Source organism: Bombina bombina, chromosome 3 (genome assembly GCF_027579735.1).
Source record: "Bombina bombina isolate aBomBom1 chromosome 3, aBomBom1.pri, whole genome shotgun sequence".
NCBI classification, from domain to species: domain Eukaryota; kingdom Metazoa; phylum Chordata; class Amphibia; order Anura; family Bombinatoridae; genus Bombina; species Bombina bombina.
The window spans coordinates 706117812-706140790 of record NC_069501.1 but is presented as its reverse complement, the minus strand read 5'-3'; the positions used below and the strand labels follow the sequence as shown (position 1 = coordinate 706140790).

The 22979-nt window shown below is 38.3% G+C and overlaps 1 protein-coding gene across 1 annotated transcript in view; it reads right to left on the bottom strand.

The window, feature by feature from the left end:
• Positions 1-22979, bottom strand: part of CAMKK1 (calcium/calmodulin dependent protein kinase kinase 1) — an 882751-nt gene that overhangs the window by 218478 nt on the left and 641294 nt on the right. Inside the window, exons 12-13 of the mRNA XM_053707509.1 lie at positions 7342-7395; positions 6001-6074 (exon numbers count right to left, since the gene is read on the bottom strand). Of these exons, the coding sequence (XP_053563484.1) occupies positions 6001-6074; positions 7342-7395 (128 nt within the window). The remainder of the gene's footprint in view (positions 1-6000; positions 6075-7341; positions 7396-22979) is intronic.

The following is a 22979-nucleotide window of genomic DNA, read 5'->3' as shown; positions in this document are numbered from 1 at the left end:
CACTGAGATATGTAATTAACACCTTGATTGCCAGACAAGGCTACAAAGCACTACATATCAATGTACGGCTGCCCTCTCTGAAAATGAAGGGTTAAACACTACATTTATTTACAGCATTTTACTAGACAAAGAGCAGCATGTTGGTAAACATGTTTAGGTTTTCACAGCTGTCTGAAATATTACATAAATCCTTCTCCAAACTGTTTTGGTTCTGAATCTGTAGCTTCCATTCATAATCATGCATGTCTTACAACAAATTTATACAATAGAACCAAACATTTTATCCAGCAACTGCTGAAACCCACGCCGCTCGTAATTTCAACTCACACATCGGGGTATTACATAAAACCCACCGTCAGTTCATAAAGTGCTGTAAGTCGGATAAACTAGCAATGTCCAGAAATGTGCGTAAATACAAATTTCTTAAGTCGGCAGAGACTTACGCCACTTTATAAACTGCCGGCGCCTAAGAAAAAAAAAAAAGGCAAATCTCCCGTAAAAAAGCCTAACCTGCCTCCCAAAAATAAACCCCACACATAAAACCCCAATATTCGCCATCAAACCCACATCAGAACTAATAATAAAAGTATTAACTCTTAAACCGACAACCCCCCACAACCCAATAAGCCTAATTAAACTGTTAACCCCAATCTGCAATTCACACACATCATGATCTACCTAATAAAACTATTAACCCCTAATCCGCCATTAACCCACATCACAATAAACCTACTAAAGTATATGAACCCCTAATCCGCCAGTAACCCACATCGCAATAAACCTAATAAATCTAACCCCGAATCCGCCAAACCCACACAACGCAATAATCCTAATAAATCTATTAACCCCTAATCCGCTAAACCCCCACAACGCAAATAACTAATTAAATGACTTAGCCCCCTAACCTAACACCCCCTAAATAACCCCAATTACCTAAATTAAAAAATACTAAATTTCAACTAAAATAAAAAAGCTAACATTACTTAAAAATAAAAAAACTAAATTTAAATTAACCTAAGATTACAAAAAATAAAAAAGTCTAACATTACATAAAATAATAAACCAAATTATCAAAAATAAAAAAATTAAACCTAATCCCTATGAAAATAAAAAAGACCACCCAACATAAAAAAAACCCTAATCTAATACTAAACTACCAATAGCCGTTTAAAGGGCCTTTTGTAGGACATTGCCCTAAGTTAAACAGTTAACAGCTCTTTTCCTTAACAAAATACTAAGTCCCCCCTCTAACAGTAAAACCCCCCACCCACCAAACCCCCCAAAATAAATAAACTTAACACTAAAAAATCCTAAACTACCCATTGCCCCTAAAGGGGCATTTGTGTGGGCATTGCCCTTGAAAGGGCATTCAGCTCTTTTAAGAGTGCCCAGAAATCCCTAATCTAAATAAAACCAAACCCCCAAAAAATAAAAAAAAGCCTAAATCTAACCCCTCAAATAGGTACTCACCGTTTCTGAAGTCTGGCAGAGAAGGTCCTGTTGCAGGTGGTGTAGTCTTCTTCCAAGCGGCCGATATATTCTTCCAAGCGGGGACCTCTTCCTTCTTCATCTAGGACCAAGGCGGCGTGGAGTAGAGATGAGCAGGACCAGCGACTGCAGAGCCATGGAGTGTGGAGGATCCTCCCTCTTTGTACGGTCACCGCCGTACACTGAATAGTGGATTTAAATATGGCGTCCCTTGCATTCCTATTGACATATTTGATTCTTCAAATTCTAATCAGCCAATAGGATGAAAGCTACCGAAATCCTATTGGCTGAGTTGAAGTTTTTTTATTTTGGGGGGTTTAGTGGGTGGGGGGTTTTACTGTTAGAGGAAGGAAAAGAGCTGTTTAACTTAGGGCAATGTCTTAGAAAATGCCCTTTTAAGGGCTATTGGTAGTTTAGTATTAGATTAGGGGGTGTTTTTATTTTTGGGGGGCTTTTTTATTTCATAGGAATTAGGTTTATTTTTGATCATTTGGTTTATTATTTTATGTAATGTTAGATTTTTTATTTTTTGTAATCTTAGATTAATTTAAATTGATTTATTTTTATTTTTAAGTAATAATAGCTTTTTTATTTTAATTGTAACAGTATTTTTTAATTTAGGTAATTGGGGTTAATTTAGGGGGTGTTAGGTTAGGGGGTTTAGTAATTTAATTAGTAATCTGCATTGTGGGGGTTTGGCGGATTAGGGGTTAGGTGTTAGTTATTTTAAGGAGGTAGATAGATATTGCGCATGTGTTAGGTGTTAGCTAATATTTTCAGGCAATTACGGGAGTTACGGTGCTCACATACTCAGCGCAAGGCTTGCTGCACCTGCCTAAGTGTGGCGAGGTGAAAATGGAGTCAAATTTCTCCAATTCGCCGTGTAAGTCCTTGCACTGAATATGTGATACTGATTTGCGACGCGGCTCTATGTTAGCTTATGGGAGTAAAAATTGAGGCCTACAGGTGAAATATACGTGCCGCATTTATACCAGAACCGCGTAAAAACCGGTGTTGTTTGCTTTTGCGGGCGCCGCCGCATATTTAATCTTGCCACAGTTTGACTGGTCGTGTCATATTTAAACCTACAATGATAAAAAAATTCTATTTTTTATTGTAAATATATGCAATATTCTTATTTAGCACACTATTAATATAATATCATAATTATAATATTTTCTAATGGATCCAGTATGGTGATATCCTGCTCTCTGGGTAATAATGTTAGTGACTTTTTTCACAGACACACATGGGCTTATTGATAGGGATATCCTAATTCAAAAATAACATGCTCTAATTTGATGCAGCATGCATTTCCTGACATTAATGAACCTCAATAACCGTGTGTTTATTTAACCCACACTGCAGCTACTGAGCTGAAAACTCCAGTGAGCCATAGTGGTGGAAGTCAGCAATCACAGACCAAATGGGATTTATGTGGTTAACCAGCTTGTAGTGGTTAAAAACGTAGCTATCTAGGGTCAGTAAGGCAAAAATGAACTAATTACAGCATGTCATTTTTGTCATTAAATTGTTCCTTAAACTGTAGTCCTAAACTAGTTACATTATTAAATAGATTTTATTGTAAAATGACAATTATACTACTTTTTTGCTTCAAAATGTAATAACTTAATAAAACATTTGTTTGGTAACAGCTGTTAATTGGTCCCTATTTAATTAATGCAAAGGTTTGTCTGACATTGAGTGTTTAAAGGTGGAACACTGAGCATTCCATCTGCATAATATGCAATGTAAAAAGTTTACAATGCAAATTATTAGAAATTATGGGCTAGATTACAAGTGGAGCGCAAAATATCGCTTTTGCGAAAGTGATATTTGTGCTCAGCTGAGTAATACCAGTGCACACAAATGTGAGCTGTTTGTGTATTTGTTAAGAATGTAATTAAAATGTAAAAAAATCATTACAAGCTGAGCGCAATGCGAATGCAAGCTCGCGTTCGCATTGCAGGAAAGCATTACGCTGACAAGAGCGTGCTTCTATGTGCTCCAATGGGAGGCTTGTTCTCATGCTTTTATTTTTTAATAAAGTATATTACACTGTATTTTGGGGGCATTTGGTGGACATTTATGAAATTAACCAGAGATCTGATCTCTGGTTAATTTTATAAGCACCAATTGCTACCGCAAGCTCACAGTAGCAATAACCAGCCACTTGACGTGTGGTAAATTAGGCAAGATTTTTATTTAACTATTTTCTAGTGTAGCTGAAATTTGATTAAAACTATGTCAATTTGGGGCGTGTCCAGGCAACGTTCCCAGCAGGTCGCAATTTTGGGAGCTGCCATGGAGATTTCTGTAATCCGCCGGTTATCAGATCAAATGTATAGCATCTCACTGTTGCTGCAACTGCCTTCTAGCAAGTGGATAGTATATTTAAATTATATGCTGTTGTCATGACCCAGGAACCTCAAAACGGATAGTTAAGGCCCAAGCCAGTGACCATTTTTACAGCCTCTGTAACCAGTCAGATTCTGACTGTTTGCTCTATATCTAACAGCACCACTATTAATATCCCTCTTATAAGCCAAAGACTGAATATTGATTATAGCTATTTCTGGGCACTGTTTTTAGGCTAGGGAACCTCCTGTTATGCCAATCTAATGCAAGAGAAGAAGACCCATTAATGCAAATCAGCATTAGCGAGATTAAAGATTAAGGGTATATTAGACCCCCACAATCATTAGAAAACAGACACATAACAAAGCTTTCCCTATGGGGTGAAGACCCTGATCAGTCTTTTGTGGATCATTTGCCTGATTCAGAGTATTGGATAATGAGAACTTTAGAAGAGGCTCTATATGTTTTATCACCTGCCATCTGTATGGAGGAGTTCCCAGTGTATAACGGCAGAAATACAAATATTGAAGCCAAAGAAGTGGTTCTGGCTGATGTAACAGTCCCAACCGCCATATCCGAAGCTTTACCGTTGCTGAATAGTTACTCCGTTTTGTAGAGCTCTGGATCAGCTGTATCACTACAACCATCTACTCCCTTCAGTATCCCAATGTGGGATCCAGAATAGCATTTATTGTATTTGTCTGCTTTTCTGCAGGATTCTGTGGTAAGGCACAACAGACTTTAATCTCTTACAGACTTCTACACTCATAATATGGGAATATACACTAACTCCAAGACCACAATGTATGGACTCCTACAAATGTCCACCTATATTTGCTTTATTGAGTATAGAAAATGTGTGGGGTAAACGGTGAGAAAGCCGTTTACTTCTGCCTATTGTTATTACAATCTACAATACAGACTGCATTATTGTACCATGCATGACTCTCTTTTAGCATACATATACACCAAAGATACCTTAATTATGCCAGAACCTCACTTAGTAAGAATACTTTACTTTTTGTACATTCTGTTGTCCTTTTTGTGGCTGAGTTTATATTCTTTAGTGGTATACAAAATGTATATTATTATCTACCAAGGAACAGGGTCATCCTTATTTGTTCTTTAGGGGAATGCAGACAACAATGATAACTCTAGTTCAACAGCTATAAAATATATTTAAAAATATTTATGTACAACTTGTTCAACTCTTCCCATACTGGTGATAATAAACATTCCCTTTTTATAGTGTTTGGCCGGAAGAGCAGGGTCCCCTTCACCCCCCCCCTTTTTTGTTTCTCATTCCCAGCAGAGGTACACAATTGTTACCAGTGTGTGGAGATATTAATGTCTGTCTAAATGGAGTATAGACATTCTTTTTGTTGTTAGATAGCAGAGCCCTTAGACGTGCTACCTACGGCCAGGTCAGCAGGGGGCAGTTCATAATTTATTTTATTGCAACTGCGTCCCCTTTCTACATACTGCTTTGACACTCTTTATTAGGATAAAGGGACCGAAACGTATAAACTGTGACTCTAATATATAGTAAGGAGCCTACATTTTCTTTCCATTAAAGCTCCGACCTAATTATCTTATCTTATCTTGAAGCCACTTTAGAATTATCTTAGTTAATAGTCTGTTAGTCAGCTATGCTGCCTTTTGTTTGTTTTTTTAATCTATGCACAGGTAGTCTCCATCATATTGATAACATTTGTTATCCTTTTTTGCAACTTTCTACCCCCTAATTACCCCCTCCATGTTTTTCAGAAAGAGGTTTATATAAATGTTCCAAGAGTGGCCAAAATATTCTCATAGAGAGATTCTTGTTAAGCATACTATTTAAAAATTAAATGAGGTTTTATAAGCTTTAGGATATCATTACTGTCTTAAGTTTGTATTGTTTTGAATAGCTGTTCCAGACCTAGAGACACTTTATATATACATGTATTGTGATACTTTCATTGATGGTAATGACTTGACTGTGTGCTTTGTTCTTGTTTCTTATTCTGCAGAACGTTGGCTTCTGAAGTACCTTAATGCTTTATTTCCTTTTATATCTTTGTTTTGATATAACCTCAATAAAAATAAAAAAATAAATTAAAAAAAATAGATACATATCCGTCATAAAAAACTCAGAATTTAAAATGTACTCACTCTTCAGGAAACTCCACTGGTTTGTATTTTATTATATTATGAAGAACCAATATATAGTCATCGATGAAAGGGCACTAATAAAAAAATAAATGGTAAAATATCAAGGTTACAAACAAAATTAACAGTCATTTTTACAGAGAAAACCCAAGATATCCATTTAATATTGTACGTTTTGTTTGTTTCTGTAAAACTACAATAGATATTTCATCCTGGGTGAGAAAAAAAATAAATTTATGCTTACCTGACAAATTTATTTCTTTTTTTCAGAAGCCATTATTCCTGGCCACTAGGAGGAGGCCAAGATACCCAACATTCCACAAGTTTTTAATCCCTGTCACCTCGCTTGTATCCCAGACTAATGTATAGCTGTGTGATGGAGTGTATAAACTCATCCCTGTACAAAGGATTAATTTCTCTACAGGGAAATATACTATCCTGAAAGAAACAAAATGCTGTAAGGCGATAAACTGATGTGCATCAAAAAGGTACGGCCTGGTGTGCGCTAAAATAAAGTGAAGCATGCAATATACTTCCATAGTCAAAATAAAAATCAAAAGCTCAATAATTCCTCCTATATAAGCGTGGATTATTAATAAATGTAGTATAGACAAACAAAGGTGTTATAGTCTTTAATAAATGTGTCCCCATTTATGATGTACCACTGTACCTGTGGGGTATATGAGTGCATAAAAATGTCTTCACTTATCTGAAGATGCACCCACGCTACCGTACTTACCAGATAAAGAAAAGACAATTAATTGTAGAGAGTCCATCCAGTGCTGTGCAATCAAAGGCAGAGCATCTATAAAAGGAGTACACCAACAGCCCAAAAAGAAGAGGCTAATGAACAGGTCCCTGCGACACCTGTGGCATACTTGTGACTAGCTCCCATAGGGTGTAACTCTGTCACTTCCCAGTATTCCTTATCCCCCTCTGTCCAAGTAACAGCTTTCTGAGGGGTAAATGGGTCTCAAATTTATATGAGAACCAATTTCAATGAAGAATCTGGAGCACCTCAATTCTTTACCTTCCTCCTTGGAGGCAAAGACAAGAAAGGGATACCAGAGAGATGAGAAGGATTAAAGATGGTGGAATCTTGGGCATCTTTGCCTCCTCCTAGTGGCTAGGAATAATGGCTCATAGATTTACCACCTTATGAAAGAAATATGTTTAAGATACCATATTAAACTTCAAAAACCCTATTTTAATTAACTTAAATAACTTCCTATAATGCTATCATTAATGTTTAGAAGAACTGTGCATACAGTATAAAAATAAATATATTAAATACCCTCTATTCACTTATGGTATATGGCCCTACACTTTTTAATGTTTACTTACCCTTCCAAATACAAAACAGTATAGTGTAACTCCCATGGCCCAAACATCAAGTGCCTTAAAAAAAATAAAAAAAAAATTGGTAAATCATGGCAAACACATGTATGCTCTGTAAAAAGAGAATGATCTAGAAGCAATTGGTATATTTATTTGCAAGATTCTAATGTTGTTACTAAATTTCCTATTTAAAATTTGAACACCACACCCTTTTTTTTCAATAGATGCACAATCATAAAACATAAAGGGGCAGATTACCTAAAACATAAAGGAGCAGTATTTAAATCGCTAACTCTGCTAGAAGTAAGCTTTTGCATGTGTCGGGTAGCTCTCGTATTACAAGTTGAAATTAAAAAGGTTCTGCTCACGCACTAACCTGAAGAGCGTAAAAATCTGAAGTTAGAATATTGTGACCGTGTTAACATATTTCCCCGTAGAAGTAAATGGAGCAAAAAAGTGGAATAAAAAACTAACACCCTACTCACGCGCAAATCTGATTGCATATTCTCAAGTGCGCTAAACTGACATGAAAATATGAATATTTCACATTCCAATGTTCTTCACATAGCAGAATATGTTCTATTTATTCATAAATACATATTCCTACATATATCTGATTTTATTTGCTAAAATGCATATATATTATATACCTATATAGATTATTATATATAGGTATAGATATTTACAGATATAGATATAGGAATACCTAGGAATACCTATTTATAAACACATCAAACATGCTATGTGCAGGAGGTTGGAAAAATATTTAAAGTAAATAGTTAGTATAACATTTTATTAAATATGAATATTGCATAAATATGCTTTTTCATGTTTTCATCTACGTGACTGCAAAGCGCATATATATATATATATATATATATATAGTTGAGTAGAAGAAAGATATACCGTAGGCAAAGGATAATTAAAAAGTCCAATTTTATTCAATTCCAAGTAGGTAAAAAGAACCCATGGAGGTCCAAACAGTGCACACACTGCAGTGAGTTATGCTGCTGACATGTTTAGTCCAGTGGCCGTAATCATAGCTAGCACCAGTGGTGGCTGGTGAACTTTGAAGATGGTGGGGCACTAAACCACACCCCATGAAAAAAAGCCCCACCCCTCGGATAGATTGCTCCGTCCAAGAATATAAATATATATATATATATATATATATATATATATATATATATATATATATGAAATAGGTAATAAGTGAGGGGGACATATGTATAAATTATACACATGTCCCCCTGCCTTATTACCTATTTCATCCAATTACATGTACCTTATAACATATAAGGTATTTGTCCCATGTTTATGTTCTCACTTCATTCCCATATACCTTGTGCCACAATGCATTCTGACTGCTTTCCTTTGTGAAGGGCTCATACCCCCTTCCTCCCCCGCCCCCCCCCCACCCACTGGAATTTATTTGTGTTTGCAGTGACCAGAGCTGCATAGCAAGCAGACAGATAGGAAGCTTTATGCTGTGGGATTTAGATACTGTCTAAATGCTGCCTGTCAAGATGATATGCAGCGTTCAGCCCACAGAGCTAACTCACACAGCATAAAGCTTAGATTCCTCTATCTAACAGTGCTGCAGGGGAGGCTATTGGTTTCCTCCCTGATTCTACTGGTTCTGAAAGGGACCTTTTGAAGAAATACTTTTATAGCCACTAATCATTTATTTTAAAGGTAATAGAATTAATGACTAACATTACCACAAGGTTGGCCACCTAGTAAAGAATAAACAAAGCATAATACAATACATTTTCCTTTTATAGGGTATGTAACCTTTCAGTTCACTTTTGCTCTAAACAAAGAACTAGTATAGTTGAGCAAAGTAATGTTGCTTCCATGAGCCCTTAAAAATATAATATTTCCTGAACACACACAAAGGGGAGGATTTCAGTTCCTACTGAAGGGTGACTGTGGAAGGAGGAGGCCAGTTACCTGCAGCTGCTTCTTGCTACAGTGACTCCAGCTGGATGCGTCTGCCAAGTGCTTGTTATCACACACACCCTTAGAGCCGGCTATACACAGTGCGTTGACACCCACAACACTGCAACATTTTGGGCTTCGCTTATATAACAAGGCTGGCGACTATCCAGCTACGGCTGGACGCGATACCACCTAGTCCCAGCTTCTTCTCACATGCTTACTCTGTTGCCCAGTTCCTAGCACAGGAAAGCGCTACAGGCCAGTCTGGGGATCCAGTGCTACAAAATGCATACAAGCAGCATTGACTCAGGCTGCGTCTGCTGAGTGCTTGTTATCTCACTCCCCCTTAGAGCAGGCTAAAGTTACATGCTTACACAGGGATGATTTTAACTAGTAGCTAACCCACCACGCTGTGCTCAGGAACTTTCTAAACAAACACAGATATGCTTTATATACTGTGGGGCAAAAAAGTATTTAGTCAGCCACCAATTGTGCAAGTTCTCCCACTTAAGAAGATGAGAGAGGCCTGTAATTTTCATCATAGGTATACCTCAACTATGAGAGACAAAATGTGGAAACAAATCCAGACAATCACATTGTCTGACTTGGAAAGAATTTATTTGCATATTATGGTGGAAAATAAGTATTTGGTCACTTACAAACATGCAAGATTTCTGGCTCTCACAGACATGTATCTTCTTCTTTAAGAGGTTCCTCTGTCCTCCACTCATTACTTGTACTAATGGAACCTGTTTAAACTTGTTATCAGTATAAAAGACACCTGTCCACAACCTCAAACAGTCACACTCCAAACTCCACTATGGTGAAGACCAAAGAGCTGTCGAAGGACACCAGAAACAAAATTGTAGACCTGCACCAGGCTGGGAAGACAGAATCTGCAATAGGCAAGCAGCTTTGTGTGAAGAAATCAACTGTGGGAGCAATAATTAGAAAATGCAAGACATACAAGACCACTGATAATCTCCCTCGATCTGGGGCTCCACACAAGATCTCACCCTGTGGGGTCAAAATGATCACAAGAACGGTGAGCAAACATCCCAGAACCACACGGGGGGACCTAGTGAATGACCTGCAGAGAGCTGGGACCAACGTTACAAAGGCTACCATCCGTAACACACTACGCCGCCAGGGACTCAGATCCTGCAGTGCCAGACGTGTCCACCAGCTTAAGCCAGTACATGTCCGGGCCCGTCTGAAGTATGCTAGAGAGCATTTGGATGATCCAGAAGCGGATTGGGAGAATGTCATATGGTCAGATGAAACCAAAGTAGAACTGTTTGGTAAAAACACAAATCGTCATGTTTGGAGGAGAGAGAATGCTGAGTTGCAACCAAAGAACACCATAGCTACTTTGAAGCATGGGAGTGGCAACATCATGTTTTGGGGCTGTTTCTCTGCAAAGGGAACAGGACGACTGATCCGTGTACATGAAAGAATGAATGGAGTCATGTATCGTGAGATTTTGAGTGCAAACCTCCTTCCATCAGCAAGGGCATTGAAGATTAAATGTGTCTGGGTCTTTCAGCATGACAATGATCCCAATCACACCGCCCGGGCAACGAAGGAGTGGCTTTGTAAGAAGAATTTCAAGGTCCTGGAGTGGCCTAGCCAGTCTCCAGATCTCAACCCCATGGAAAACCTTTGGAGGGAGTTGAAAGTCTGTGTTGCCCAGCGACAGCCCCAAAACATCACTGCACTAGAGGAGATCTGCATGCATGAATGTGCCAACATACCAGCAACAGTGTGTGACAACCTTGTGAAGACTTACAGAAAACGTTTCACCTCTGTCATTGCCAACAAAGTATATATAACAAAGTATTGAGATGAACTTTTGATATTGACCAAATACTTATTTTCCACCATAATTTGCAAATAAATTCTTTCCAAATCAGACAATGTCATTGTCTGGATTTGTTTCCACATTTTGTCTCTCATAGTTGAGGTATACCTATGATAAAAATTACAGGCCTCTCTCATCTTCTTAAGTGGGAGAACTTGCACAATTGGTGGCTAACTAAATACTTTTTTGACCCACTGTATAAAGCATATTAGTGTTTAGGGAGTTTCTGAGTGCAGCGTGGTGGGTTAGTTTCTAGTTAAAATCATTCCTGTGTAAGCATGTAACTTTAGCCGGCTCTAAGGAGGAGTAAGATAACAAGCACTCGGCAGTAAATAAAGATGTGCAAGCTCTCTCCCAGACTGCCACCATTTAAATAAATATGTAATAAAAAATTTAAAAAAAGTATATTCCTCTTCGGCTGTGCGCCTTTTCAAAAGGCTAGTGTGCTCACGTGGGCCAAGCTCCTCCTCCCGCATGCCATCATCACTTACACTCACATGGCTCTCACTCGCACAGTCAGAACTGTGCAATTAAGAAGGTTAAGGGCTGGGTTGGGGGCGGCACTGCAGGCACTTAGAAATAAGTACAAAGAGCTTGAAGCCTATACTACTATCTATCGCACGTGCAGTGCGATAGATAGAAGTTAAAACAGCAATACGCTGTCTAGCACAGGCTGCTACAGGCCCCTTTCCCGCTGGTGTTTTCTTCTGCACAGAATCCGCACTTTGGAGGATCTTTCCTACAGATATAGTCTGGATGTCTTTTACATAGGTAATAGTAGTTGAATGCTACACTATACCTTTCACTGGACTAGAGACTAACAACCTTTTAAAGGGGCAGTAGGTCGCAATATTTATATTTCTGTGACCTTTTACATTGTATGACTTTTTTGTACATTTGTGCAAACTTTCTGTTGGAGTATTATATATATATATATATATATATATATATATATATATATATATGTATGTATATATTGAAAAGAGGAAATCAATAATATAGAAATAGTGCACTGATACAATTGTCCCTTTATATAAAAAAAATCTCAAGTCTCAATCTCAAGTAACAGTTCTTACAGTTCACTTTAGATACAGTCCCACTTTGAATAAATTGTGGCAGTAAGATTTTCTGATTACCAGAACAAACCCCAATCCTATTAGGTAAGTTTTTAGCTCTGCGGGGTGATGGTTAATCCACCTTAATTTTCCAATCCCAGAGTGTTGTCTGTTCTTAGGGTCTCTTGTTCCAGACTGGTTAGAATAGGTAGTATCAGAAAAGTCTGTGTTGAATATTTGCTCCAATGGTATCTTTGGACTCCTATTCAATCTTTCGTGTAGTGGTGAGAATCCTAGTCACCTCAGGAGTATGGAGTATTGGGGCCAGTGTAGAAACATATGAAAAGAAAAAAATTCACATAGCGTAAAACTGTATTAAATTTTAAGAATTTTATTATACACAGTCAATATTGCACTTACATCAATTAACCTCAATCTATATTGAGGTAAGATTATAGGCATAAGAAAATGGCATATATGTTTTATGCGATGGTCCCAGCGAGTATCTCTAGTACATATAAAGGTACAGAAAACAAATCCCTATTGGGATGTCTGAATTCTTGTGGTTCACCACATATGAATTGTGGGAAAGTATTTATAGGGATTCAGTAAGGCCTTTTGTACCTGTAGTGTCCTTGAAATTACGCTGGTTTTGCGCTGGAAGCAGTAATAGGTTTATGAAAATATTATTAATAAAAACTATACAAAGAGTTTAAAAGAAACACAAAATATGGCTGCCGGTATATGTGTCCCTGTTAGCCCACATTAGCAGTATGCATGCATAGGTGTCTGCTCCCCACCCTGATCCCTGACTATAATAGTCATACTATAATACTATAATATAATATAATAATACTATAATATAATACTATCAAACAGTTGTGATGTACTTCTTGAGAAGAGTGTGGAATAACAGGGTATCCGGCTTGAAATTTAAAGGGAGCCAGGTGGACGTGTTTTTTCTTTTTCCTAAGCGTGTGAAGTTGCACATCATGTACACAACGGCAGCCATACTGTGTTTTATGTTGTTATGGTAACCTTCGTAAAGAATAGTGTACTTCGTGACGAAGGTCTTGCATTTAATTGTCATTGTGCCTACATGATCTTAGTGCCCTACAGTTTCATATCTTGAACTGCTAACTAATCGGTCTCTAAAATGCCTCTGACCCCCAAAAAACAACTAAAATAGCTCCAACACCTACTCCCACAAAAACTGTACCATAAATAGTCTATTGCAAGCCTACATTTGTAGTATACTTACTGGAGTGTACTGGCAAACTTCAATATATAGGACGTACAAAACGTCCGAACAAAAGACGCTTGTTGGAACATCTTAAAAACATAGAAATAGGGTTCAAAGGACACAGTGTTTCCAGACACTTTAAGAAAGTACACAATCAAGATCCAAAATTTCTGAAAGGAACTATCCTAGAACATACCAAATACCCAACAGAGGGGGGACAGCTTCGAAAAACTAAGACAACGTGAAACCTACTGGATTCACTACATAGGAATATTGAACCCAACAGGGCTAAACGAGGACCTAGATTTAGCAGCATTTCTATAATAATAGAAACAGTTAAAGAAATTGGATTCAAATAACTAGTACACTAAGCAAAAGACCATCTAGGCAGGCATGTGTACATGTTTTCATATGATACACAAATTGGGGATCCAATATAATTGGTATAGATACTTAGACTGGGAATACATAAACGTTTATACACCCTTGACTATTACAAGAGAATTAAAAATTATCCCAATAAACATGGAAAAGGGAATAACACTCTAATAGTCCCCATAAAAAATACAAAAACTGTTATATATCTAAAGTACATCCTAGAAGACCTCACATATACATCCAATATATTACGACCAAATTGGTTTTAGACATTAACACAAACCTTTCATTTGCTACAAGAATATATACTTTTTAAAATGTAACATAATTTTGAGGGCTTTATAGGAGGGGGGATTTGTATTTGAATACATAGAACTATTAGACAGTACAGATGGGGAGATAGAATTATAAATAAATAGAGGATTAAAAATGAAATCCGATGTAATTTATTTGTAAAAGTCATTCTAGAATTAGATTTCTGCAAGGTCCAGGGAAGCATGTTACGATTAGATAGAAATATGGAGTTACAGCTTAAGTAAATTAGGAACTTTTAAAAAAAAAAACACTTTGTTAATTGTAAATACCAAAAGACAAGTTTATATACACGAAAAGGTGACTACATATACAGAAATTATAGGTGATTTGACAAAAATATACAAAATAAGTCGAAGGAAGTAAGAAGGGAGTTAATCCCAAGTACATTATACAGAGACCGATTAGTTAGCAGTTCAAGATATGAAACTGTAGGGCACTAAGATCATGTAGGCACAATGAAAATTAAATACTAGACCTCCGTCACGAAGTACACTATTCTTTACGAAGGTTACCATAACAACATAAAACACAGTACGGCTGCCGGATATTATTATTATTATTATTATTATTATCAGGTATTTGTAGAGCGCCAACAGGTTCCGCAGAGCTATTAACATAGGTGGTATATTAAAATGAACAGGATACCCTGTTATTCCACACTGATCTGAAGAAGAAGTACAGCACAACTTCTAAAGGCATAAGGACTGCAATAGTGGGCTAACAGGGACACATACAGGGAGTGCAGAATTATTAGGCAAATGAGTATTTTGACCACATCATCCTCTTTATGCATGTTGTCTTACTCCAAGCTGTATAGGCTCGAAAGCCTACTGACAATTAAGCATATCAGGTGATGTGCATCCCTGTAATGAGAAGGGGTGTGGTCTAATGACATCAACACCCTATATCAGGTGTGCATAATTATTAGGCAACTTCCTTTCCTTTGGCAAAATGGGTCAAAAGAAGGACTTGACAGGCTCAGAAAAGTAAAAAATAGTGAGATATCTTGCAGAGGGATGCAGCACTCTTAAAATTGCAAAGCTTCTGAAGCGTGATCATCGAACAATCAAGCGTTTCATTCAAAATAGTCAACAGGGTCGCAAGAAGCGTGTGGAAAAACCTTGCCACCAGTTTGGCCATATTTCAGAGCTGCAACATCACTGGAGTCCCCAAAAGCACAAGGTGTGCAATACTCAGAGACATGGCCAAGGTAAGAAAGGCTGAAAGACGACCACCACTGAACAAGACACACAAGCTGAAACGTCAAGACTGGGCCAAGAAATATCTCATGACTGATTTTTCTAAGGTTTTATGGACTGATGAAATGAGAGTGAGTCTTGATGGGCCAGATGGATGCGCCCGTGGCTGAATTGGTAAAGGGCAGAGAGCTCCAGTCCAACTCAGACGCCAGCAAGGTGGAGGTGGAGTACTGGTTTGGGCTGGTATCATCAAAGATGAGCTTGTGGGGCCTTTTTCGGGTTGAGGATGGAGTCAAGCTCAACTCCCAGTCCTACTGCCAGTTTCTGGAAGACATCTTCTTCAAGCAGTGGTACAGGAAGAAGTCTGCATCCTTCAAGAAAAACATGATTTTCATGCAGGACAAAGCTCCATCACACGCGTCCAAGTACTCCACAGCGTGGCTGGCAAGAAAGGGTATAAAAGAAGAAAATCTAATGACATGGCCTCCTTGTTCACCTGATCTGAACCCCATTGAGAACCTGTGGTCCATCATCAAATGTGAGATTTACAAGGAGGGAAAACAGTACACCTCTCTGAACAGTGTCTGGGAGGCTGTGGTTGCTGCTGCACGCAATGTTGATGGGGAACAGATCAAAACACTGACAGAATCCATGGATAGCAGGCTTTTGAGTGTCCTTGCAAAGAAAGGTGGCTATATTGGTCACTGATTTGTTTTTGTTTTGTTTTTGAATGTCAGAAATGTATATTTGTGAATGTTGAGATGTTATATTGGTTTCACTGGTAAAAATAAATAATTGAAATGGGTATATATTTGTTTTTGTTAAGTTGCCTAATAATTATGCACAGTAATAGTCACCTGCACACACTGATATCCCCCTAAAATAGCTAAAACTAAAAACAAACTAAAAACTACTTCCAAAAATATTCAGCTTTGATATTAATTAGTTTTTTGGGTTCATTGAGAACATGGTTGTTGTTCAATAATAAAATTAATCCTCAAAAATACAACTTGCCTAATAATTCTGCACTCCCTGTATACCGGCAGCCATATTTTGTGTTTCTTTTAAACGCTTTGTATAGTTTTTATTATTACTATTTTTATTGATATGTTCTAACATATTGGTCCTAACAGTGGGTCATAAACCTATTACTGCTTCCAGCACAAAACCAGCGTAATTTCAAGGACACTACAGGTACAAAAGGCCTTACTGAATCCCTATAAATACTTTCCCACAATTCATATGTGGTGAACCACAAGTATTCAGACATCCCAACAGAGATTTGTTGCCAGTACCTCTATATGTACTAGAGACACTCGCTGGGAGCATCGCATAAAACATATATGTCATTTTCTTATGCCTATAATCTTACCTCATCATGGATTGAGGTTAATTGATGTAAGTGCAATATTGACTGTGTATAATAAAATTCTTAAAATTTAATACAGTATTACGCAATGTAATTTTTTTTCTTTTCATATGTTTCTACACTGGGGAGAGTTACCCCAATACTCCATACTCCTGAGGTGGCTAGGATTCTCACCATTACACAAAAGATTGAATAAGAGTCCAAAGATACCATTGGAGCAAATATTCAACACAGACTTTTCTGATACTACCTATTCTAACCAGTCTGGAACAAGAGACCCTAAGAAGAGACAACACTCTGGGATTGGAAAATAAAGGTGGATTAACCATCACCCCCGCAGAGCTGAAAACTTACCTAATAGGATTGAGGTTTGTTCTGGTAAGCAGAAATCTTACTGCCACAATTTATTCAAAGTGGGACTGTATCTAAAGTGAACTGTATGAACTGTTATTTAGTAACACTTGAGAATTTTTTTTTTTTTTTTTAAACAAGCTTTATTGAGAGTGATAATTAGTGATACAGTATTAAAATCCATCATTACACAGTGTAGTTCTTTAAACAGGGGAAGAGAAAAAAATATATGAAAAGAAAAAGACACTGTCAATCTATTGATATCATAGATCGACTCATAAACAAAAGTTACAGGCATAATTAGGTTCCCCTAACAGATAAGATAGTTGTTCTTGTTCCAGAGTAATAACGTTCAGGAATGTCTGTATCAGTCCTTGGTTCTAAGCAAGTTTGTAAAGCTTGATAATTTTGTAATTTTAATAATTTTTTATCATATGGAGATATTGAAATATTCAAGTCAATAATAAACTTATAAAATTGTGTGCTCAGGAGAATTCAGAGATGAGAAAGAATAAAGAGGAGTGTGGAGAAGAATAGAAGGTGTACCCTGCAAAGGAGGGGTAGAAGGGGAAGAGAGAGGGAGAGAAAAAAAAAAGTGGCGAGGGAAAAAGGATAAGGGAGATAGTCTGATATTCTGGTTCGTGGCAGGTAAATGTTTGTAGAGTGAGTTCTACTCTACTCATAAGTGGTCATTAAAGTGAGGTGCCGTTCCAAATTGCTAACATCATCTCATGGGTTTCTAGTTGTTTAATTTTCAAGTAATGTAGTCTTTCCAGGTTCAATAAGTCCTCTACTGAGGAGTGCCACTCGTCAAGGGTGGGGATCCGTGAGGATTTCCATCCTCGAGGGATAAGCCTTTTGGCGCCAGTGAGCATGATCAGCATAAGAGCCGTAGTGGGTCGTCCCTGGTCTTAGGAAGGTGTAGAAGTAGCAATGTCTCATGTGTATGTGGGATAGGAATCTGTAATTTGTGTGACATAGTCTCGAGTACAGCCGTCCAATAACCCTGTAATCTGGGGCATGCCCACCAAATGTGGAGGAGCATGCCGTGGCCACCGCAACCTCTCCAGCACAGGGGGCTCGCTGATGGGAAGAGCCTGTGTAGTCTCGCCGAGGTGTAGTACCACCTAGTCAACAGTTTAAGGTGGATTTCCTGAACAACCGTCGAGACAGAGGACCGTTTTGTTAGAATGAATGCTCTAGTCCATTCCTCCTCATCTATTGTGTTATTGAGGTCACCACTCCAAGCCAACGTATAAGCAGGTAGTTGGGCATCCGGAGGTAGAAGCAAAAGTTTATAAACTTTAGATATCAGCCGCCTAGGAGGGGTATTATCCACACAGAGAGCTTCAAACGTCGTGAGCTCTCTGCTAAAGTTCCCCCTGCGTTTGTGGTGTAGCAGGAAGTGCGATAACTGGTGGTATCTGAGCCAGGATTGAAAGAGTTCCCCGTGTCGTTCCGATAGGTCACGTTGTGACTGAAGTTTCCCCGCTTCAAGTGCAAAATGCAAGATTCCGTCGCGCAGGCTGTAACTAGAGCCCAGCCGAGTGCCCAGAACGTGGTATGGTAGCTCAGGGTTCTCTATGATCGGGACCATTGGGTATTGATTGATTGGTTGATGAGATATGAGTGCTAGTGGCCAATAGTCTGTCCCATTCCTGAAGGGTTGTAAGGGTTAAGTGGTATTTAAGTATTAGCCTGGGGCGACTTATCGTCTGTCCCATTCCTGAAGGGTTGTAAGGGTTAAGTGGTATTTAAGTATTAGCCTGGGGCGACTTAGCGTGGGGATCCATGCTATAGCGCCGATATTGTGTTGCTTAAAAATTTGACCGTCAAGTCTGACCCATTGTTTTTGTGATGTATTTCGTGACCATTCAATCAATCTTTGCAATAGTATAGCTCGTCTGTATTTAGACAATTCAGGGAACCCCAGACCGCCCCTTTCACGAGGGAGGTATAGAGTCTTCCTAGGAACTCTGGGTCTTGTGCCATGCCATATAAACTGCTTGAGCGTTGTAATTGAGCTAGGAAGTAATTGGGCAGGGAAATAGGGACTGCCTGCATTATATACAATATGCGTGGCAGAATATTCATTTTAATTAAGCCGATCTTTCCCAGCCATGACAACATTTTATTTTTCCAAGATGACAGATCGTTGGTTATTTCCCTTTTCAGTGTTAAATAGTTATTTTTGAAGAGGTCAGCAGGGTTGGCGGATAAGTATATCCCCAGGTACTTTAGTTTGGAAGAAGCTATAGTAATGTTATGATTTGATGCTAGGTTCTGGATATGCTCCATGGGGGTATTAATGTTCAGTAGCTCGGACTTAGATAAATTTAGATGAAAGTTTGAGAATTTCCCATACTGTTCTAATTCACGTAGGAGCTCTGGAACGGAGGTCTCTACATTAGTGAGTGTGTAAAGGATATCGTCCGCATAGAGTGCTTGTTTAACTTCGATATCACCCACCCGCACCCCCGTGATCTTTAGGTTCCCTCTTATCTTGTGCGCTAGCGCTTCAATAGAGAGCGCAAAAAGAAGCGGAGACAGAGGACACCCCTGCCTGGTCCCATTCGTAATATTAAAAGTGTCCGATAGCGTGCCATTAACCCGAATCCGGGCATTTGGTGTTGAATACAGTGCGAAGGTCATGTTTATGAAGGATTCGCCAAAATTCATCACCCTCATGACTCGACGCAGAAAAAGCCAATCGACCCGGTCGAAGGCCTTCTCCGCGTCGGTCGAGAAAAGGACCAGGGGGGTGCCCTCGTTTTGAGCGTGACTGATCAGTTGGATCACTTTGTTAGTGTTATTTTGTGCTTCCCGACCAGGTATAAATAAAACAGGGTGGAATTTTTTGAGTCTTCTTGCCAGTATCTTGGCGAAGACCTTCACGTCCGAATTAAGCAACGAGATAGGGCGGAAATTGGCAGGGGAAGTAGGGGGCTTTCCCGGTTTGGGTATAACCGCAATATGAGCCTCTAGCATCGAGCTAGCGAGCGTCGGATCATGCATGAGTGAATTGAATAGGTTTAGCATAGAGGGTCCCAGGATCTCTAGAAAAGTCCTGTAGTACCTGGGGGTAAACCCGTCCAGACCAGGGCTCTTCCCACCAGGGAGGTCTTTTATAGCCTGAGAGAGTTCTTCAGCGGTAATAGGGGCATCAAGGGAGTCCCTGCCTTCATTATCTAGGTGGGGAAGGTCTATTGAGGACAGATAGTTGTCTATTAACATTTGTCTATCCGTTGTGTTATTAGCTGGGTGTGAGATGTCCTGCGTGCGGGAGATGTTGTAGAGCTTAGTGTAATAGTCATGAAAGGAGTTTGCTATTTGTTTACTGCCTCTCAGTATTGTGTCGTCTGTGTCCTGTATGTAGTGTATGTGCGACTTTAGTTGCTGCCTACGTATGCTTCTAGCTAACAGTTTGCCTGGTTTGTTGCCCCCTTCGTAATATTGTTGTTTTGTTACTAGCATCTTGCGGTGGAGGGCCTCGAGTTGGTGTTTTCTGAGTTGTTTTTTGGCGTTCTCTAAGGACTTGCAAACCTCCTTTTCACTTGGGTCGCGTTTATGAGTAGTTTCTAGGTCTACAATACTATCTAGGATCTGTTTGTGCTTCAAGTTTTGCAGTCTAACCAGTCGGGCCTTATGTTTGAGAAATTCTCCACGAATGACACATTTGTGTGCCTCCCAGAAGGATGTAATTGAAGTATGTGAGGGGTCGTTATGTGATAAGTAATCTAAGAGAGATTTCTGGATATCTGCTTTATCTCTGTATTCTCCAGAAGAAACTCGTCCAGCTTCCATATGTACGCTGTGGGGGGTATGTCAGGCCATTGTATATTACAAGTTAAAGGGGCAATAACCATGTTATTGGGCCTATTGAGCTTTTATTAACCATGTCTAGCCCGGTAGAGTCAAAGAGAAAGTAGTCTATACGAGAGTATTTGCTATGCGGTGGTGAAAAATATGTGTAGTCTTTGTCTGTTGGATGGAGTGATCTCCAAACGTCATGTAGCTGTAAATTTGCTATAGTTGTCCTAACTGATTTAATAATTTTACTGGGGATGCTGGTTGAGCCGTTGGAAGTGTCGATACTTGCTTCAAGTGGTATGTTAAGGTCTCCTGATAAGAAGACAGGGCCCTTGGCTAGATCTAATACAAGCTTTGAGATTTTTTTTCATAAAGTGGTGTTGGTCTGAGTTTGGTGCGTAAAGTGTAGCTAGTGTCAGCGGGTGATCGTAAAGCGTGCCTGTTAGGAGTAAGAACCTACCCTCTGGGTCTCTTTCTACGTGTGAAATTTTTAATGGAATGGAGTGGTGAACAAGAATACCGACCCCACATTTTTTAGAATTACCAGGGGCAAATATTGCCGTTGGGTATTGCCTAGGGTTCCATTTTGGTTCCCTGCCCTTGCGGAAATGGGTTTCCTGTAGGAAGAGAATGTGACTATGCAATTTACTGAGTTCTCTTAGTGCTATTGATCTTTTACCCAGGTCATTCAGGCCCTTTTGAGAAAATTATTTATATAAAGGGACAATTGTATAAGTGCGCTATTTCTATATTATTAATTTCCTCTTTTCAACAACTCTAACAGTGACATGGGTACACTGTATCAATATTAAGGCAGATCGATCATTTATTGTATTGTATTTTATTGTGAGCATAATCAGAATTAGGATACCGTGTTATCTATAGTAACACAATAGCAAAGGGAAAATTATTTTGCGGTCCTAAAAACACACACTCTATAAACCAAAGTATTATATGAGTAGGTTTAGCGCTAGTGACATTTCTTGAATTACATGTATATATATATTTATACATATGCATTTATGTGTTTATATGTCTGTAAACACATATTTACACATATGAATACATAAATACATATGTACACACATATAAACATATATATATATATATATATATATATATACACGTATATATATATATATATATATATATACACACATTTAGATATGTGTATGTATGTATCTCTACGTTAAAGCCCTTTGCCTGCCTTTTTTTTTTCTAACACCTTACATCTTTGAGCCCTTATAACTTTTTTGTACATTTTTTTTTATTAGATAGTGCTATTATGAGTGTAACTGAACTTTTAAATATATTTTTGATGTGTTTCGTGACACTTTTTTGTTTTACAAAACAGTTAACCAGAGCTCTGAGGAAGGCAAGAGTGCTATCCCAACGCGTGTTAACTTCAATTACGCTCAAGTGATCGTGTTACTTTAAACTTTTAAAACGAGCGATATGTCCGATGCACGCAAACAGCCACGATAAACCCTATATCCTTCGCACGTAACTGTTAGCACCCCACTCGTAATCTGGTCCAAAAGGTGTACTTTTGTATACAAAGTACAACACAAATAAAAAAGAACAAAATAACTTGTACCTGATCAAAAAATGAGATTTAAAAAAAATTCCACTCTGATTTTCTATTGCAATAAGCAGTAATACGTACTAAATATTTCTTCATAACCGTTATTTACATTTGCATATTTGAATGTCATATTTTCTACTTGAATAAATAAGATTTAAATACATATTACATGCTTTCCACTATTTTACTCTACATTACCTAACGCATGATGGATGCTGCAAGAGTACAATAATTATACAGGATATAATACATATAAAAAAAAATTATATTAGTTTTATAGTTTTGCTCACAGATTTGGAAATATTCCAGTGATGGAGTCAAGTACATTCTAACACAGGATTCACCAAAGATAATAAAAGTTATTTATAGGAAATGTATATATTTTAAGTCTCATTAAACCTTTAAAGGTTGTATCCTTGTGACACTTTGCTACAGAGCTTCATACCTCAGTGATCATACATTCCATACAGATTTAACCCCTTAACCCAATTGGACATAGATATACCTCTTGCGGTACGAAGCCCATTGTACCGCATT